This window comes from Penicillium cinerascens (genome assembly GCF_028974065.1).
Source record: "Penicillium cinerascens strain IBT 15544 chromosome Unknown contig_9_segment0_segment0, whole genome shotgun sequence".
NCBI classification, from domain to species: Eukaryota; Fungi; Ascomycota; class Eurotiomycetes; order Eurotiales; family Aspergillaceae; genus Penicillium; species Penicillium cinerascens.
Window position 1 is genome coordinate 817,883 of NW_026695296.1, and position 12,763 is coordinate 830,645.

General features: G+C 48.5%; 7 protein-coding genes across 7 annotated transcripts; 3 read left to right on the forward strand and 4 right to left on the reverse strand.

Moving 5' to 3' along the window:
* Positions 1 to 365: 365 nt before the first annotated feature.
* N7498_007138 (uncharacterized protein) lies at positions 366 to 1,269 on the reverse strand (the record flags this gene model as incomplete). The annotated part of the gene is made up of 4 exons (XM_058454200.1): positions 366 to 715; positions 835 to 978; positions 1,034 to 1,177; positions 1,242 to 1,269. 4 exons carry the CDS (start codon positions 1,267 to 1,269, stop codon positions 366 to 368), a joined length of 666 nt encoding a protein of 221 aa, XP_058306449.1.
* Positions 1,269 to 1,670, reverse strand: N7498_007139 (uncharacterized protein; the record flags this gene model as incomplete). The annotated part of the gene is made up of 1 exon (XM_058454201.1): positions 1,269 to 1,670. The coding sequence occupies one exon, from the start codon at positions 1,668 to 1,670 to the stop codon at positions 1,269 to 1,271; it is 402 nt and encodes a 133-aa protein (XP_058306450.1).
* A 998-nt stretch (positions 1,671 to 2,668) lies between these two features.
* On the forward strand, positions 2,669 to 4,413 carry N7498_007140 (FAD-binding oxidoreductase; the record flags this gene model as incomplete). The annotated part of the gene is made up of 3 exons (XM_058454202.1): positions 2,669 to 2,866; positions 2,944 to 3,426; positions 3,481 to 4,413. The coding sequence occupies 3 exons, from the start codon at positions 2,669 to 2,671 to the stop codon at positions 4,411 to 4,413; spliced, it is 1,614 nt and encodes a 537-aa protein (XP_058306451.1).
* Positions 4,414 to 5,040: 627 nt separating this feature from the next.
* Positions 5,041 to 6,435, forward strand: N7498_007141 (FAD-dependent oxidoreductase; the record flags this gene model as incomplete). The annotated part of the gene is made up of 2 exons (XM_058454203.1): positions 5,041 to 6,021; positions 6,079 to 6,435. 2 exons carry the CDS (start codon positions 5,041 to 5,043, stop codon positions 6,433 to 6,435), a joined length of 1,338 nt encoding a protein of 445 aa, XP_058306452.1.
* A 544-nt stretch (positions 6,436 to 6,979) lies between these two features.
* Positions 6,980 to 9,394, reverse strand: N7498_007142 (fungal specific transcription factor domain-containing protein; the record flags this gene model as incomplete). The annotated part of the gene is made up of 4 exons (XM_058454204.1): positions 6,980 to 7,529; positions 7,587 to 8,592; positions 8,671 to 9,115; positions 9,344 to 9,394. 4 exons carry the CDS (start codon positions 9,392 to 9,394, stop codon positions 6,980 to 6,982), a joined length of 2,052 nt encoding a protein of 683 aa, XP_058306453.1.
* A 315-nt stretch (positions 9,395 to 9,709) lies between these two features.
* On the forward strand, positions 9,710 to 11,035 carry N7498_007143 (FAD-dependent oxidoreductase; the record flags this gene model as incomplete). The annotated part of the gene is made up of 2 exons (XM_058454205.1): positions 9,710 to 10,237; positions 10,301 to 11,035. The coding sequence occupies 2 exons, from the start codon at positions 9,710 to 9,712 to the stop codon at positions 11,033 to 11,035; spliced, it is 1,263 nt and encodes a 420-aa protein (XP_058306454.1).
* A 600-nt stretch (positions 11,036 to 11,635) lies between these two features.
* N7498_007144 (nucleotide-diphospho-sugar transferase) lies at positions 11,636 to 12,667 on the reverse strand (the record flags this gene model as incomplete). Its single annotated transcript, XM_058454206.1, has 1 exon — positions 11,636 to 12,667. One exon carries the CDS (start codon positions 12,665 to 12,667, stop codon positions 11,636 to 11,638), a length of 1,032 nt encoding a protein of 343 aa, XP_058306455.1.
* Positions 12,668 to 12,763: the final 96 nt, after the last annotated feature.

Consider the following 12,763-nt stretch of genomic DNA (forward strand, 5'->3'; position numbering starts at 1 on the left):
GAGAGCCCAAGATGTGCTGAGCAATTTCAAGGTTGGTTTATTCAGGTGGTCCGTGGGTTTGTTCCAAAGACACTTCAATCCAATAATAATCCCAACGAACTATCAAGACGTTTGCAAGAAATACATATATTCATGTCTTTTTATCTCTCTGGACTCTGGTTGACAAAATTGTCCACACGGGGAGGGGTAGAGAGGAGATTGCGGGTGGGACGCGCTTCCGTGTAAAATACTGTATTATATGTTACAATATTGTAACCCGAGTTCTGCTAAGATCAGGGATTGCAGTTATAACGGGAGGGCAGAAGAAATAAACGCCGAAACAGCGAAACAGCCGCTTCTGAGACCATTAAATCTCAAGATACTGCTCATACAAAACGCGTTGGGCGGTCGTAATCACTCGATCTATCTTCCACCGTGATCGCAACCCCATAGCTTACCATGATATTGCATCTATCACTTGGATGGGCTAGCTTTTCTTGACTACTCGCCGAGCTGGAGCACCGATATGCACTTGTCGATTGGTACGCCTCAACTTTCCCAGTAAAGCTGTTTATCGCAATATGGGTTTCCCTAAGTCCTACTGATCGATGAGATGGGATACCACTACCTTCATCCCCCCGCATGCCGTACGATTCATACGTGTAAGAGTTCTTGGAAGCTGGAATGGCGGTTTTGACGATGCGATATAGACCAGGACAGCATCCGATTATGACCGCTAGTAGAATAGCAGTTAGCAAACTGCCTAATGTTGAAGTTAGGGGGTAAAAGGAGAAAGAATATCATTTGATGCCTCAATAGTTGCCCACAGAGCTAGCCATGATGGTGCTGGGACACCATTGGCGGTCTCTCCTAGCTGGATGACACGAATAGTGGAAATGATGATGCAGATCCAGCCAAAGCAAAAGAGGCCGCCGATGCTCAATTTTTGTTTCACTTGCATTTTCAGGTTCCAAATAAGGCATAAGGGCAAGGCCATAACTGAACCAGGTGCTAGATGATTCACTCATTGGGTGGTGTCGGGAGTGATACGTACTAGCTAGATCAGTAATTATATCCACCGTATATGCGTAGTATAAGCTGATGACGGCGGCACGATGGTCGCGTGGTGTGACGCAAGCCCCCGCAGTGAACCAGGCATGAAAGCTCGAGCAGGAAAACCACGATGAAAGAACGCAACCTATGATGAACTAAATGGCACGTTGGTTAATGTGAGGATCACAAAGTCAGCTGGAACATCATACCAGAGTGGTGAATCCCATAATGGCCCATCAAGCGATGAGGTATGCTTTCCCGACCAACAACCGCTTATACACCGCCATCAGTGAGAACTTGATCATCCACAAACAGATCCATAGCGAGGAAGTTGTAACGAAAAAGACAATCTGCAGGCGAAGCAAGTCTTGGGAAATCGTAGCGTAAAGTGGCATCGTTCCAGCCTGGAGAGCTGCTAGTCGAAATATGACGAGGGCGATGTAGATGTAGAGAATGCCAAGTTCGAAGAAAAAGATGTAACCGACAATAAACAGGTAGTCCTCCGCTTTGAGATCCTTGGGCCTTTGAAGAGAGCCGGCAAATCGTGCAACTACAACAGGCGAAGTGATCACGATCAAGGCAATACCGGTCCTCAGTATAGTTTTGGGGCCAAAGCTGCCCTGGGAAGACGCTCTCATCACTGACTGAAGAGGAGGCTTTAGGAAACCCTGCACCGAGGCGGTGCAGGGCCTGGAAATCCATATAAAATGAATCTACGATTGTATGCTCTTCAATTGCAATTTGTACCAGGGGCAGCACCCCCGAGTTTCGAATCCCTCGGGTGCCGTTTGATGCAACACACAGGGATTCAGACGCCCTAGCTCGAAAGGATCAATATGTCGGAATCCAAAGCACAGCGTCTGGAACGTAAGCTTATGTCCCACTCGGGTCCGAGCCATTGGCGGACATGGGGGCCGGGCGCCCTAAACCGCGGCGAAGGGTCGGTGGATGCAACGTTGGCGCAGGCCTTATGAAGACGAGAAGTACCATGAACTTTTGCAGTGAATTCTCATTCCAGCTTATGTCTGACTTTCCATAAAAGTAGGCCAAACGTTTTGTGTACACCCGTAGAAGGCCTCGAAAGATAGCGCCCGCATCCTGCTTGGCTTTCTAAACCCCACCGGAGATCGGCCTCCAACCTCCCCTTTTTATGGGTCATTCATTTACTTCTCTCATATTACATTGCAGATGTCACTTATTTACCACCCATGCAATATCATAACTTTCCGTCGAAAACCTTCTCTAACCGTACAGTTTTCAGGGGGCCGAAGATGTTTCCGCATCGCCTTTGAGGCAGTTAAAGGCAGCCAGGCCAACCATTTTGTCACCCACAGGGTACTTGATTTGATGTAACATAATATCTGTACTCAGGAAAAAATATGGCCCTGTTGCAGATATCCAGAAAGAAAAGCGGAAATAGGGAGAGCCGCCAGTGAGAAAAGAGTGAAGCGGCCGTCGCTCCGTAGCCGATGGGACCTTACTAGTGATGCATGGTATAAATGATACCGTGGACCTCACCAGATTCTAGGCGTAATCTTCGGAAAAATTAAACGAGATAAATTCGTTTCCGGTCAGTTCATTCTCTGATTATTTGATTCCTCTGCACATCAATTCCTTGAGTCTGCTTTTGGGCATCATGCATCTTTGGTCCTTCCTTGGCGGCATATCCGCGATTGGCGGGGTAACACTGGCCCATGTCAGCCCCAGTGAGATGGATAATTTCAATATAGCGAGCGCGTTGGAGCACCTGGGTGTGGAAGTGTGGAAGATTCCCGCATTGCAGTCATTCTCTGGCGTTCAATCGCGCTCAACCGAAAATGCTTGTTCCGCTGCGGTGAGTGAGAAATCGGCATCCATCGAAAGAGAGGGGCCTGGCTGGATCTTGGCTAATTCTAAGCTCAACATCTCTAGTGCGCAAGTTTGAACTTCGTTTTCGGATCCAAGGTCTCAGCGCAAGATACTGCCGGGTACAGTAACTTCACTGGCTCATTCTGGTCTGTGCAGCAAGAAGAGGTCCAGCCTCACTGCGTCTTCCGTCCTACCGTAAATACGGAGGTCAGCATTGCTGTTTTGCTCTCTCGTTTTACAGGGTGTGAGTTTGCTGCTAGGAGTGGTGGCCATGCTGCATTTACAGGTGCCTCCAGTAGTCCTGGTGGAATTAGTATTTGGTTTAAGGATATGAATGAAGTCACCCTCAATGAGGACAAGTCGGTCGCCTCTATTGGACCTGGAAACAGTTGGGTATCAGTTTACTCCGCACTCGAACCCTATGGACTGGCTGCTGTCGGAGGCCGTGCTGCTAGTATTGGAGTTGGAGGTTTCGTTTTAGGAGGTGGAATCTCCTACCACTCAAACCTTTATGGGTGGGCCTGTGATAATGTGGAAAGCTTCGAGGTAAGGTTCTATTCACATTTGGCTTCTCAGTCTAGCTGTTAATCACAGAAATAGGTCGTTACCGCCAGTGGTTTGATCATAACCGCAAGTGAGAGTTCGTACCCTGACCTATATTGGGCTCTTCGTGGTGGCGGCAACAACTTTGGCCTTGTTACCAAGTACAACCTCTACACTATCCCCTGCCCAGAGATGTATGGAGGTGCTCGAACCTTCCTCCAGACCGAGTTTAAGGAGGTTATCAACGCCTTCATCAATGTCATCAACAATGCCTCCGTGGACGGTCATGCACAACAATATGTTGCCTTCCTTCAGGTCAACGGGACCAATCTTGCCTCGGCTGAGTTGACATACACCCTGAATGTCGCCAATCCAGAGATTTTCAAGCAGTACAGAAGCATTCCTGCAGTCTCCGACACATCGAGCTCCAAGACCTTAGTTCAGTACGTGGAATACCTCGAGACCGACAACCCATTCGGCCTTCGTGAAGTGTACTGGCCGATCACCGTGCACATGGACGAGGACTTTCTCAACTGGGTCGTGAAAACTTTCTACTCGATGATTCCGCAAGTGGCCCATGTCAGCGGTGCCATGCCCGTGATCATCTACCAGGGAATAACCGAGCCGATCTTGAAGAAGATGACCAATTACGGCGGTAATGCTCTCGGACTGAAAGCTTCTACTGGTCCCATCATTCTCATGCACGTCTCGTGCTGGTGGACCAATGAGTCTGACGACAACACCGTCTATGAGTTCATCAACAGCTTCTGGGATAAGGTCATTGCACAGGCCAAGAGCTTGGGCGTCGACAACGATTATATCTACATGAACTATGCCAGCATGTTCCAGGATCCCGTTGCTGGCTACGGAGATGCTAATAAGGCTCTTCTGAAGAAGATTGCGAAGAATTACGACCCGGCGGCGGTTTACCAAACTCTGCAGCCGGGATACTTCAAGCTCAATGGTGCTCCCGTAACAGACTCGTTCTAGGTAAACTCAGGGTTGGATGTAGACAAGACACCCAACGCTGTATCAAGAATATTTCAATATGATGTTTACTGATTTCCATGAAACGGAATGAGAAATTGCTGCCATTATTTGTTCTCAAAATAACATCTATCCCTAGTAGGTGAGTATGTAGTAGAGTGTGACTATCAACGGACTTTGCCGTAACAAAGATGGCACTATTAGCCCCAGTGTCAAACATCCACTTTGTTTGGGTTTCTAGAACAATGCAATTGTAAAAAATCGATTCACAGAGACCAATATCTAATATAGTTATGTGTGCGGAAGGACCGTCGCCATTCGGAGGCTCCGGACGCCTTATGACATCACCGCTGTCCGAGAGTGCACCTTATTGCTTGGCTCTCGCAACACCCGATGATTATCGGTCCTACTTCGGCTCCAACCATGGATCCGATCGGAGATGTGCGATCGACCGAACAAAGACCGCCTCGCACCCGAATGCCGGCCGGACTTTGGAGGCAAAGTTTTCGAATTGAAAGTATTTAAATAGATAACCAAGGATGGCATCGATAAAGGACAAATTGGAACAAGGACTTCTTTGCTTGACTTCAGTTCAGCAAGTCTATACTGAAGCAACCCTTCATCATCTCCATGTATCCTGTTCAACCACCTCGCGATATCGCCATCGTTGGCGCCGGCTTCGCGGGAGTGGCTGCCGCCGTCGCCATCTCCCAAGAGCTTGGGCCCTTTGTTCCCGATCTCAAGATCCGAGTATTTGAACGGGCAGAATATCCCTCCACCTCGGGAGGTGCGGTCAACCTGACTCCCAAGGCCCAGCAGCATCTCGCCCATTTGGGGGTTATGGATGAACTGGATCGAATGGGCACATACGGCGGCGCCGATGTCGATGCAATTCAAGTATTCTCCATGACTTCTGCTCACCCAATTGGATCGTTCGATTTTACGGACCGAACCAGCAATAGCTACGGTGGTTACAAGGGCCGGCGGGTGATGCGCGTGGTTCTCTTGACGGCAATGATCAGTGTCGCTGAACGCGCCAAGGTCGAATTTGTGTACGGCAGGAAAGTTACTGGTGGAAAAGAGATCGATGAAAAGGCCATTATCAACTTTGAAGATGGATCCGAATGTTCCGCCGATCTGGTTCTCGGCTGTGATGGCGTTCATTCTCCGACTCGCACCAAGTGGGTCGATCCCGAACGGCGGTCCGAGTACAGTGGAATGTCATTTTTGCAGACTACTGTAGACACCAAAAAGCTATCTTCGCGTCTCCCTTTCGACTCCGCAGTGCATCTATCACGCCATGGCTCGCTGATCACCACCTATTGCGACCGCGATCGTGAGCAAATTTTTGCCGCCGCCATTGTGCAATTCACGGAAGAAGACCTGGACTATTACCGGCTAAAACCAGGCCAAGACTGGTCTACTCGCCATTGCATCCGAATGAGCCTCCGACGAAGTTTGCAGAGACGCTTTCGGAAAAGTGCAGAGCCGTGCGTTAAGGAGATTGTCCACAGTGACCAAGAGTGGATCTTATACCCTGTTTACCAAATCCGTCCGGGTGGCCGGTGGTGTTCAAACCGGGTAGCACTGCTTGGTGATGCAGCCCACACGGTTAGTTTTAACGCTTCCCTTGAACAAATAGAAACTTGACACTGACTTTACTCCAAGATGCCCCCGATCTACTCCACAGCGTCCTACGCCCTGGATGATGCCATTCTCTTCTCCCGTGTGTTGGCACGCTATCGGTCAGCGCCATTGACCACTATGTTCAAGACATATGATCAGCTGCGCCGCAATACGGTCGATCGTGCATTTGCGGAATCCAATACAATTTGGAAACGAATGAAGGATCGGGGCCCCATGGAAGAATTTGTAAAGGAGTGGAAAATGTCATCGTACCTTAGACATTGGCAAAGCAAGCGTGAGGAGGAGTGGATGTCCGATGCGGCGAAGATCCCGATTCCGACTCCGACTCCAGAACCCAGTGAGATCGCGGTCACCAGTGAGACTTTAGTCTCTACCTAATTATTTCTGCAGAAATGCGCTAAGTAGGGCGCATGGTTTCTGACGTCAAGCATTTGAGCGCCATTCTAGAAGTGTGATTCTTTTTCTATACACATGCTTGCATAACGGTGGGAAGCAATCAAGGAAGGAGACTTAAAATAATGCTAATACGTGTTATTATTATTATTATTATTATTTTCTTATTGTTCCAAACATTCCTTAACTACCTCCTCCCTGGGACCATAGGCCGTGTAGGGGTGTGGATAGAGACTACTAGGAGAAAACGATAGGGTTTTAAAATCTCACCATAAGACTCTAGTAAGAAAATTATAAAAAGATATTCAAGGAAACGATTGTGAGAAGTTTAGAAAGATAGTGTTGTTGGAATTCAAGGGCTTTCTTCGACCGCCTTGGGTCAACTGCGGGAAGCAAGTTATGCTGCGATGAAGCCCTATATGAGATAGGTATATATAGGGTTTTCATTAAAATGTGTATTATACAAAGATTGCAGGTACACATGAAGTATTCATGTACTGCACAATAATCCTATTCAAAGTTATCAACCTCAAATATTGGTATCGCCATAGTAGTCATCCCATAAAAACCACTCAAAGACGCGATCCGACACTGGTCTTTGGAAGTTTGTTGAAGTACTCTCTGGTTTGTGGTTTGAATGATGAGATCTTGAGCCTTGGAGCTCATTTTCAAGTATTCGCGATGTAGGTTCCATATCCACAGGTAACCAATTTAAGTAATTTGCGAAGTCACAGTGAACCAGGCCAGCATCAGTCATACCATCCCACGGCTGTGTGCCATGCTCATCTAGCCCCGAATTTTTCGGCCGTTGGGTTAATCGGGCTGCATCGTCGGTGAGCTGTGCTGAGTTACTATAGCGGGTGTGAGATTGAGCTAGCTGGAGGAAAACAGCCGCAGTATGCTCAAGCTTGGTGCAGACGCCAGCTAGAAGCCGCATTTGGGATCTCATCTCGGTGAAGTAAGTTACCATCGTAGCCAGTAAACGCAGGTCTTGCTCAACCGTCGGGGATCTGCCAGGCTGGTGGACGATGTTTTCGAATATCACGAAGAAAGGAGCAAATGGATAATAGAGAAGCTGCCTGTATCGTTTGTTGTGGTTAGCAGGCCCTTATGCTTGAGAAAACCAGTCTTCGTACCAGATAACTCCATTATACACTGAGCCCCAGTTCGATACCAAAGACGGAAGAAGGGAGATTGCTTCTCGAGCACAAGATAGACGATGATCCGAGGCCCGATCCCCCTTCAGCAAAAGAGTGAGAATGTGCAAGTATTGAAACTTGACACTATTGATTCCTAGGTTCATTTCACGGATTTGGCTGTCATCTGCCGATATTTGCTCGTTTCCCATGGCCTGCGTCAATGCCTGACCTCGCGAGTTAGGTATCTCCCGCCGAACAAGGCCAACACAGTGCAGGAATCTTACCTTGTTCGTGTTCAAAAACCAAAGGTCTAACCTTGATTGTATGTTATCCTTGGCTTCCGAATTAGCCACACCCAGAATTTCCAAAACATCGCTCGTCAACTTGGATAGCTCGATGGTCTTTTTGAACATCATAGAACCAAAGTCGGAGGTTTTTGAACTTTGCGGCTGACTGCCGAATATCCCCGTATCATGAGGACAGAACTGCCGCGTAAACTGTTCATCTGGCAGTGGAACATGGCGGTACAAGTTGAAGGGCAAAAATGCAGGTCGACCGAATGCAATGGCACAGGACTTGTCAAGTGTGAACAACATCCAAAAAAGACACAATTTTTGCTGCGAGTCATCGAATTTATCTTTGCTAGTCCTTACATGCAAGCCCAAAGCTTCGGCCTGGCGACATGCATGGCCCAACAGCATCCAAGATAGGTTGGGTGCAGCAAAGTCCTCGCCATGAATGGCGAGCAAAGCCAAGGCTTGCACATTAGCCAGGCATGGTTCAAGGAATATTCGGCTATCATTGAGCGCCAATTGAGCATTCTGTCGGAGTTTTTCCTCGTATTCATCCTGCTGAGTAGATATCGCAGCAAGTAAGATGTAATTGAAAGAAACAATCCACGCCTTTTCTCGGACTTTCTGAGGTTCGAAAACAACCTGTCGAAGAATTTCTTCTGACGGGAAGCGAAAGAAGGGCTTTCCGAGCTCAATCTGCTCTAGAAACTCTAGTGAAAGAAATCAGAAGTGAGCGGAATAATTTTTCAAACAACAGTGAATGGTCATGGGAGGTGAGATGAGCTTACTACCGAGGAGGGCATATCCTGCAGGCTTTGATGGTACATAGAAATGTGTTGAACTTCCCATTGGATTACCGACTTTTGCTGTAGTCAGACTCGATGACATATTGCAAATCTCTGAAATGGCACCCTGACGAGTATCCTTAAGCCCTTGTCGCGGTAGGCGCTCGATGTCTGCGGGTGTCTCTTGTAGAAAGGAGAAAGAGTGCGATGGACCAATATATAGCTGCGAGTTAGATTTGTTCTCTCCACTCGCGATGTTGCGGTTGGATACGTTGGGGGTTTTAGTCAAATCTCTTTGCGAGGGTATTGCGGACAAGACATGTAATGCCTCATCAACAGAGCTAGCCAAAGACTGGACTGTGTGCTCGAGGCGTTCGAGGCGACTCTCGATGCTGATTTCGGCATTTATATGAGATGGAAAGGCCGCATCGAGACCTTTCGCGTTGGCCTTGTATGACGACACATCTCGGGAATATACGCATCTACTTGGCCATGGCTTGCAAGTACTGCATTTTGGCAGCTCTCGCGAACACCTTTGAACAAATTAGCCAAGCTGAAATCTTCACCTCGGGCCAAGAAAAATTTAGAGATACTTGAGTTTCTTCTGTCGACAAAAGTTGCACTACAGCTGTCAGTTTTCGCGGAGTTCCGGCCGGTCTCCACATTCCTCACTTACGGCGAATCGAGCAAAGCCGTGGCCTGTCGGTGAATGCCCAGTTGTTTCCATAGGTCTTCTGAAGGGAACCCAGTCCCTGATCAATAATATCGGGCTCCGAGTGAGAATAGCAAAGTGCATAGAATATTTCCGGAGAGTCCGAGAAGTTACCGGAGCTTTTGCAGTGCTGAGTGGCTGCCTCCGGAGATCGCTCCGGATGGGTCTCCGGGCTGAGCCAATCAGTGAAGATGAAGTCGGAGCCGAAGTATACAAAATTCCTTTACGGTATCTTTATAAAGTCACCGGTTATTTGAATGATTCAAAGTATTTCTGCTCTAGCTCATCATCTATTTCTTCACTCTTCATTTCTTTTCAGTATATCCCACCATGGATTTGCCACCATCCATCGCAATAATCGGTGCTGGGCCGAGTGGTCTCCTTCTCGCACGGCTCCTAGAGGTGAATGGGGTTACGGATTATGTCGTTTATGAAAGGGATGACTCGTCCACCCCAGGTCCGTGGCAGCAAGGCGGTTCCCTCGATCTCCATGGCCCGTCAGGTCAATTGGCACTCAAGGAAGCAGGGCTATTCGATGAATTCAACACGGTCTACGCACGCTGGGATGCCTCCAAGATCCACATTCTCAAAGATTCTGGTGAAACAATTGGACGCTTTGGCGAGGGCCGCGACGCGCCAGAGATCGATCGCCTGCAGCTACGTCAGCTTCTACTTGGGTCTATACCTGCACACAAAGTCAAATGGGATCACGGCGTTCGCTCTATTGAGAAAAAGGAGACCAATGGTCGTGGAGGTATCTGCAACGACTGTATTATCCACTTTGCCAATGGTACATCGGGTAGTGGGTTCAAGCTTATCGTTGGAGCTGACGGCGGTTGGAGTAAAGTCCGCCCTCTGGTAAGTCAACACAACCCGAAATCAAATAAAGCACTATTTCTGAACTAAGACCATTTCTTTTAGATCTCATCAGCACAGCCGGTGTATTCCGGAAAAATGTACATCGAAGGGAATATCTCACACAGCAACCCAAGTTACAAAACAGCCCTCGAATTGGCCGGACCGGGAATGATGATGGCTATAGGTCAATGGAAAAGCTTGGCTTTGCAGCAAGGAGCCGACGGAACGTACAGGATGTACTTTGGTGTTGTTGTCCCGGAAGACTTTTACAGTCACCGCGATGGCAGTGCTGTTGAAAAGACAGAAGCCGTGCGACAGATGATGCTATCGTCAGATAAATTCTACGCAAACTGGGCACCACAACTCAAAGCTATCGCGGTGAATGCCGAGGGTCCTTTCCGCGCCTGGACTTTGCACTATTTGAAGGCAGAAGAAGTTGGGTGGAAACGTGACGCAGCTACAGGCGTGACGCTGCTTGGAGATGCAGCGCATCTTTCGACGCCGTTTGTGGGAGAAGGAGTCAATTGCGCCATGTACGATGCTGTATTACTGGCTAAGTGCCTTGTTAGGCTTTGTGACGGAGGCTTGAGCTTCCACAGTGTCCCGGAAGCGAGCTTGGACGAGGCTCTAGCTTCATACGAAAACGAGATGTTTGGGCGCGGCCGTGACTTGATTCAGCGCAGCGCGAAGAGTGAATCCGTGCTTTTCAGTGAGAATGGAGTGGAAAACATTCTCGGGATTGTCGATGGTGAGCATGAAAATCTGCTATATGATGTCAAGGCCTCCACTGTCGAGTAAGAAATTGCACTCGTGATTCGCTGATGAATTAGGGGATGTCATGTGTGATTGGACGTATGGTTTTTAATCAATTTTCATGGGTTCAGAATATGTTCCAGCGTAGTGTAATGGCCTACCAAATGCCAAGTATTATATCAAAGCAATCCAGTCACGGGCCGTTTTCCATTGGCCCCCACGCTGATTTTACAACCAGGGTCCTGTTTATTGGTCATTTTTTACAAATGGTTGAATTGGCAGCTTCATTTGAAAGGCTTGTCGGGCTCGCCCCACGGTACTTTCATTACTTCGCCAAGCATGCATTCATCGCCATCTCACACCCGCCGTCCTGATATTTCATCGCCACTGTTTGGACGGATAATGCTTTTTTGCTTCTTCGTGATCTCTCTTCTAGCGTTTGTGGCTTTTCGAAGACGAGCCAAGCCGAAACCCCACAGTAAAATACTCGACAAGCAAACAGAGACGGGTCACTGGAATGTGGCTGTCAATGATTATGAGGTATGAAGACAGGCAGCGCTCTTTGTTATGGGAAAGGCCTTTGCAAATCAAGATGGAAAAAGGCTAATATGCGGTGTAGAAACGGATTTGATCAAACGGAAGAACCTAGGCATTTTGCTCATTCGTTCCCCGGAAATAGCTCTCCATTTCCTCCAACGCATCTGCGATGCGATCACCGACAAACTTGTCCGGAATGGGGCGCCACCATTTATGATGGATGGACTTCAGGCCACTTTCATATTCGGACTTGTCTGCGCCTTTTAGGTTCCACCAAGGACCGATGTCCTGCCACGGCATCTGGCCATCCGTCCTATGGGCACAGTTCAGAAGATTCTGCTCGGGATACGCCGAGTCGAATGCATCGGGTTTATCGAGAAGAGCGGAGTAGTAATCGAATAGATCCTTTGAAGGATGTAAGACGAAGAATCCCGCATTCATGTAGTTGTTCTGTTGGTAGAATTCCTTGCCGGGCACAGGTGGTAAATTCTCTTCCACCCATGGATCGTGGATGCCGGCTATCATGTAGGAGGCGGGCACACTGCCATTGGCTTGAACCCCTGCTTGAGGTGACAGTGTTTGGCGGATTTCGGTTGCCGGGTGTGAGAAAATATCATGGATTGACTGGAAAATGACCGAGTCGGCGTCGAGGAACATGATCTTATCGTAATCTGTCAGCTGCCACAAATTCAATTTGGCGAGCACATCCTTCCATCGACCCCATTTCGGATGAATCCAGTCGCGCCCAAGGCTATCCACCGGAACGATGATGGCTCCATCCTTGCTGAGAATCTCCCGGTGTTTTTGAGGCACATCTTGCGTCACGAGGACAAGGAATGGAATGTCCAAGCTGTCGTTTCGGGTTCGAGGGTTGTGGAGGAGTTGGAATGTGAGAAGTCGAGCTGCTCGAAGGTAGGGTTCTTCGACATCCGGAAACTCGGCGTCACCCTCGCCGGTGAGAATCGTGGCAAATGCATGGATTTCCTTCTGTTTGGCCCCCAAACGGAGCGAATCAGAGATCGAGACTGAGTCTCTGCTGCGCAACGTGATTACAATCCATAGAAAAACGATCGTGCAGAATAGGATTGCGCCAGCTTTCTGCAGGTTAGGTAGACCTCGCGAGGTTCTGTACAACACCATGTCGAACAACCCCCGGGTAGAGGGCAGTCAAAAGCTGAACTGAGGGTATGTATGAACTGAACCCTGACGGTCGGTTCTGGTCAGCCCCTTCTCACC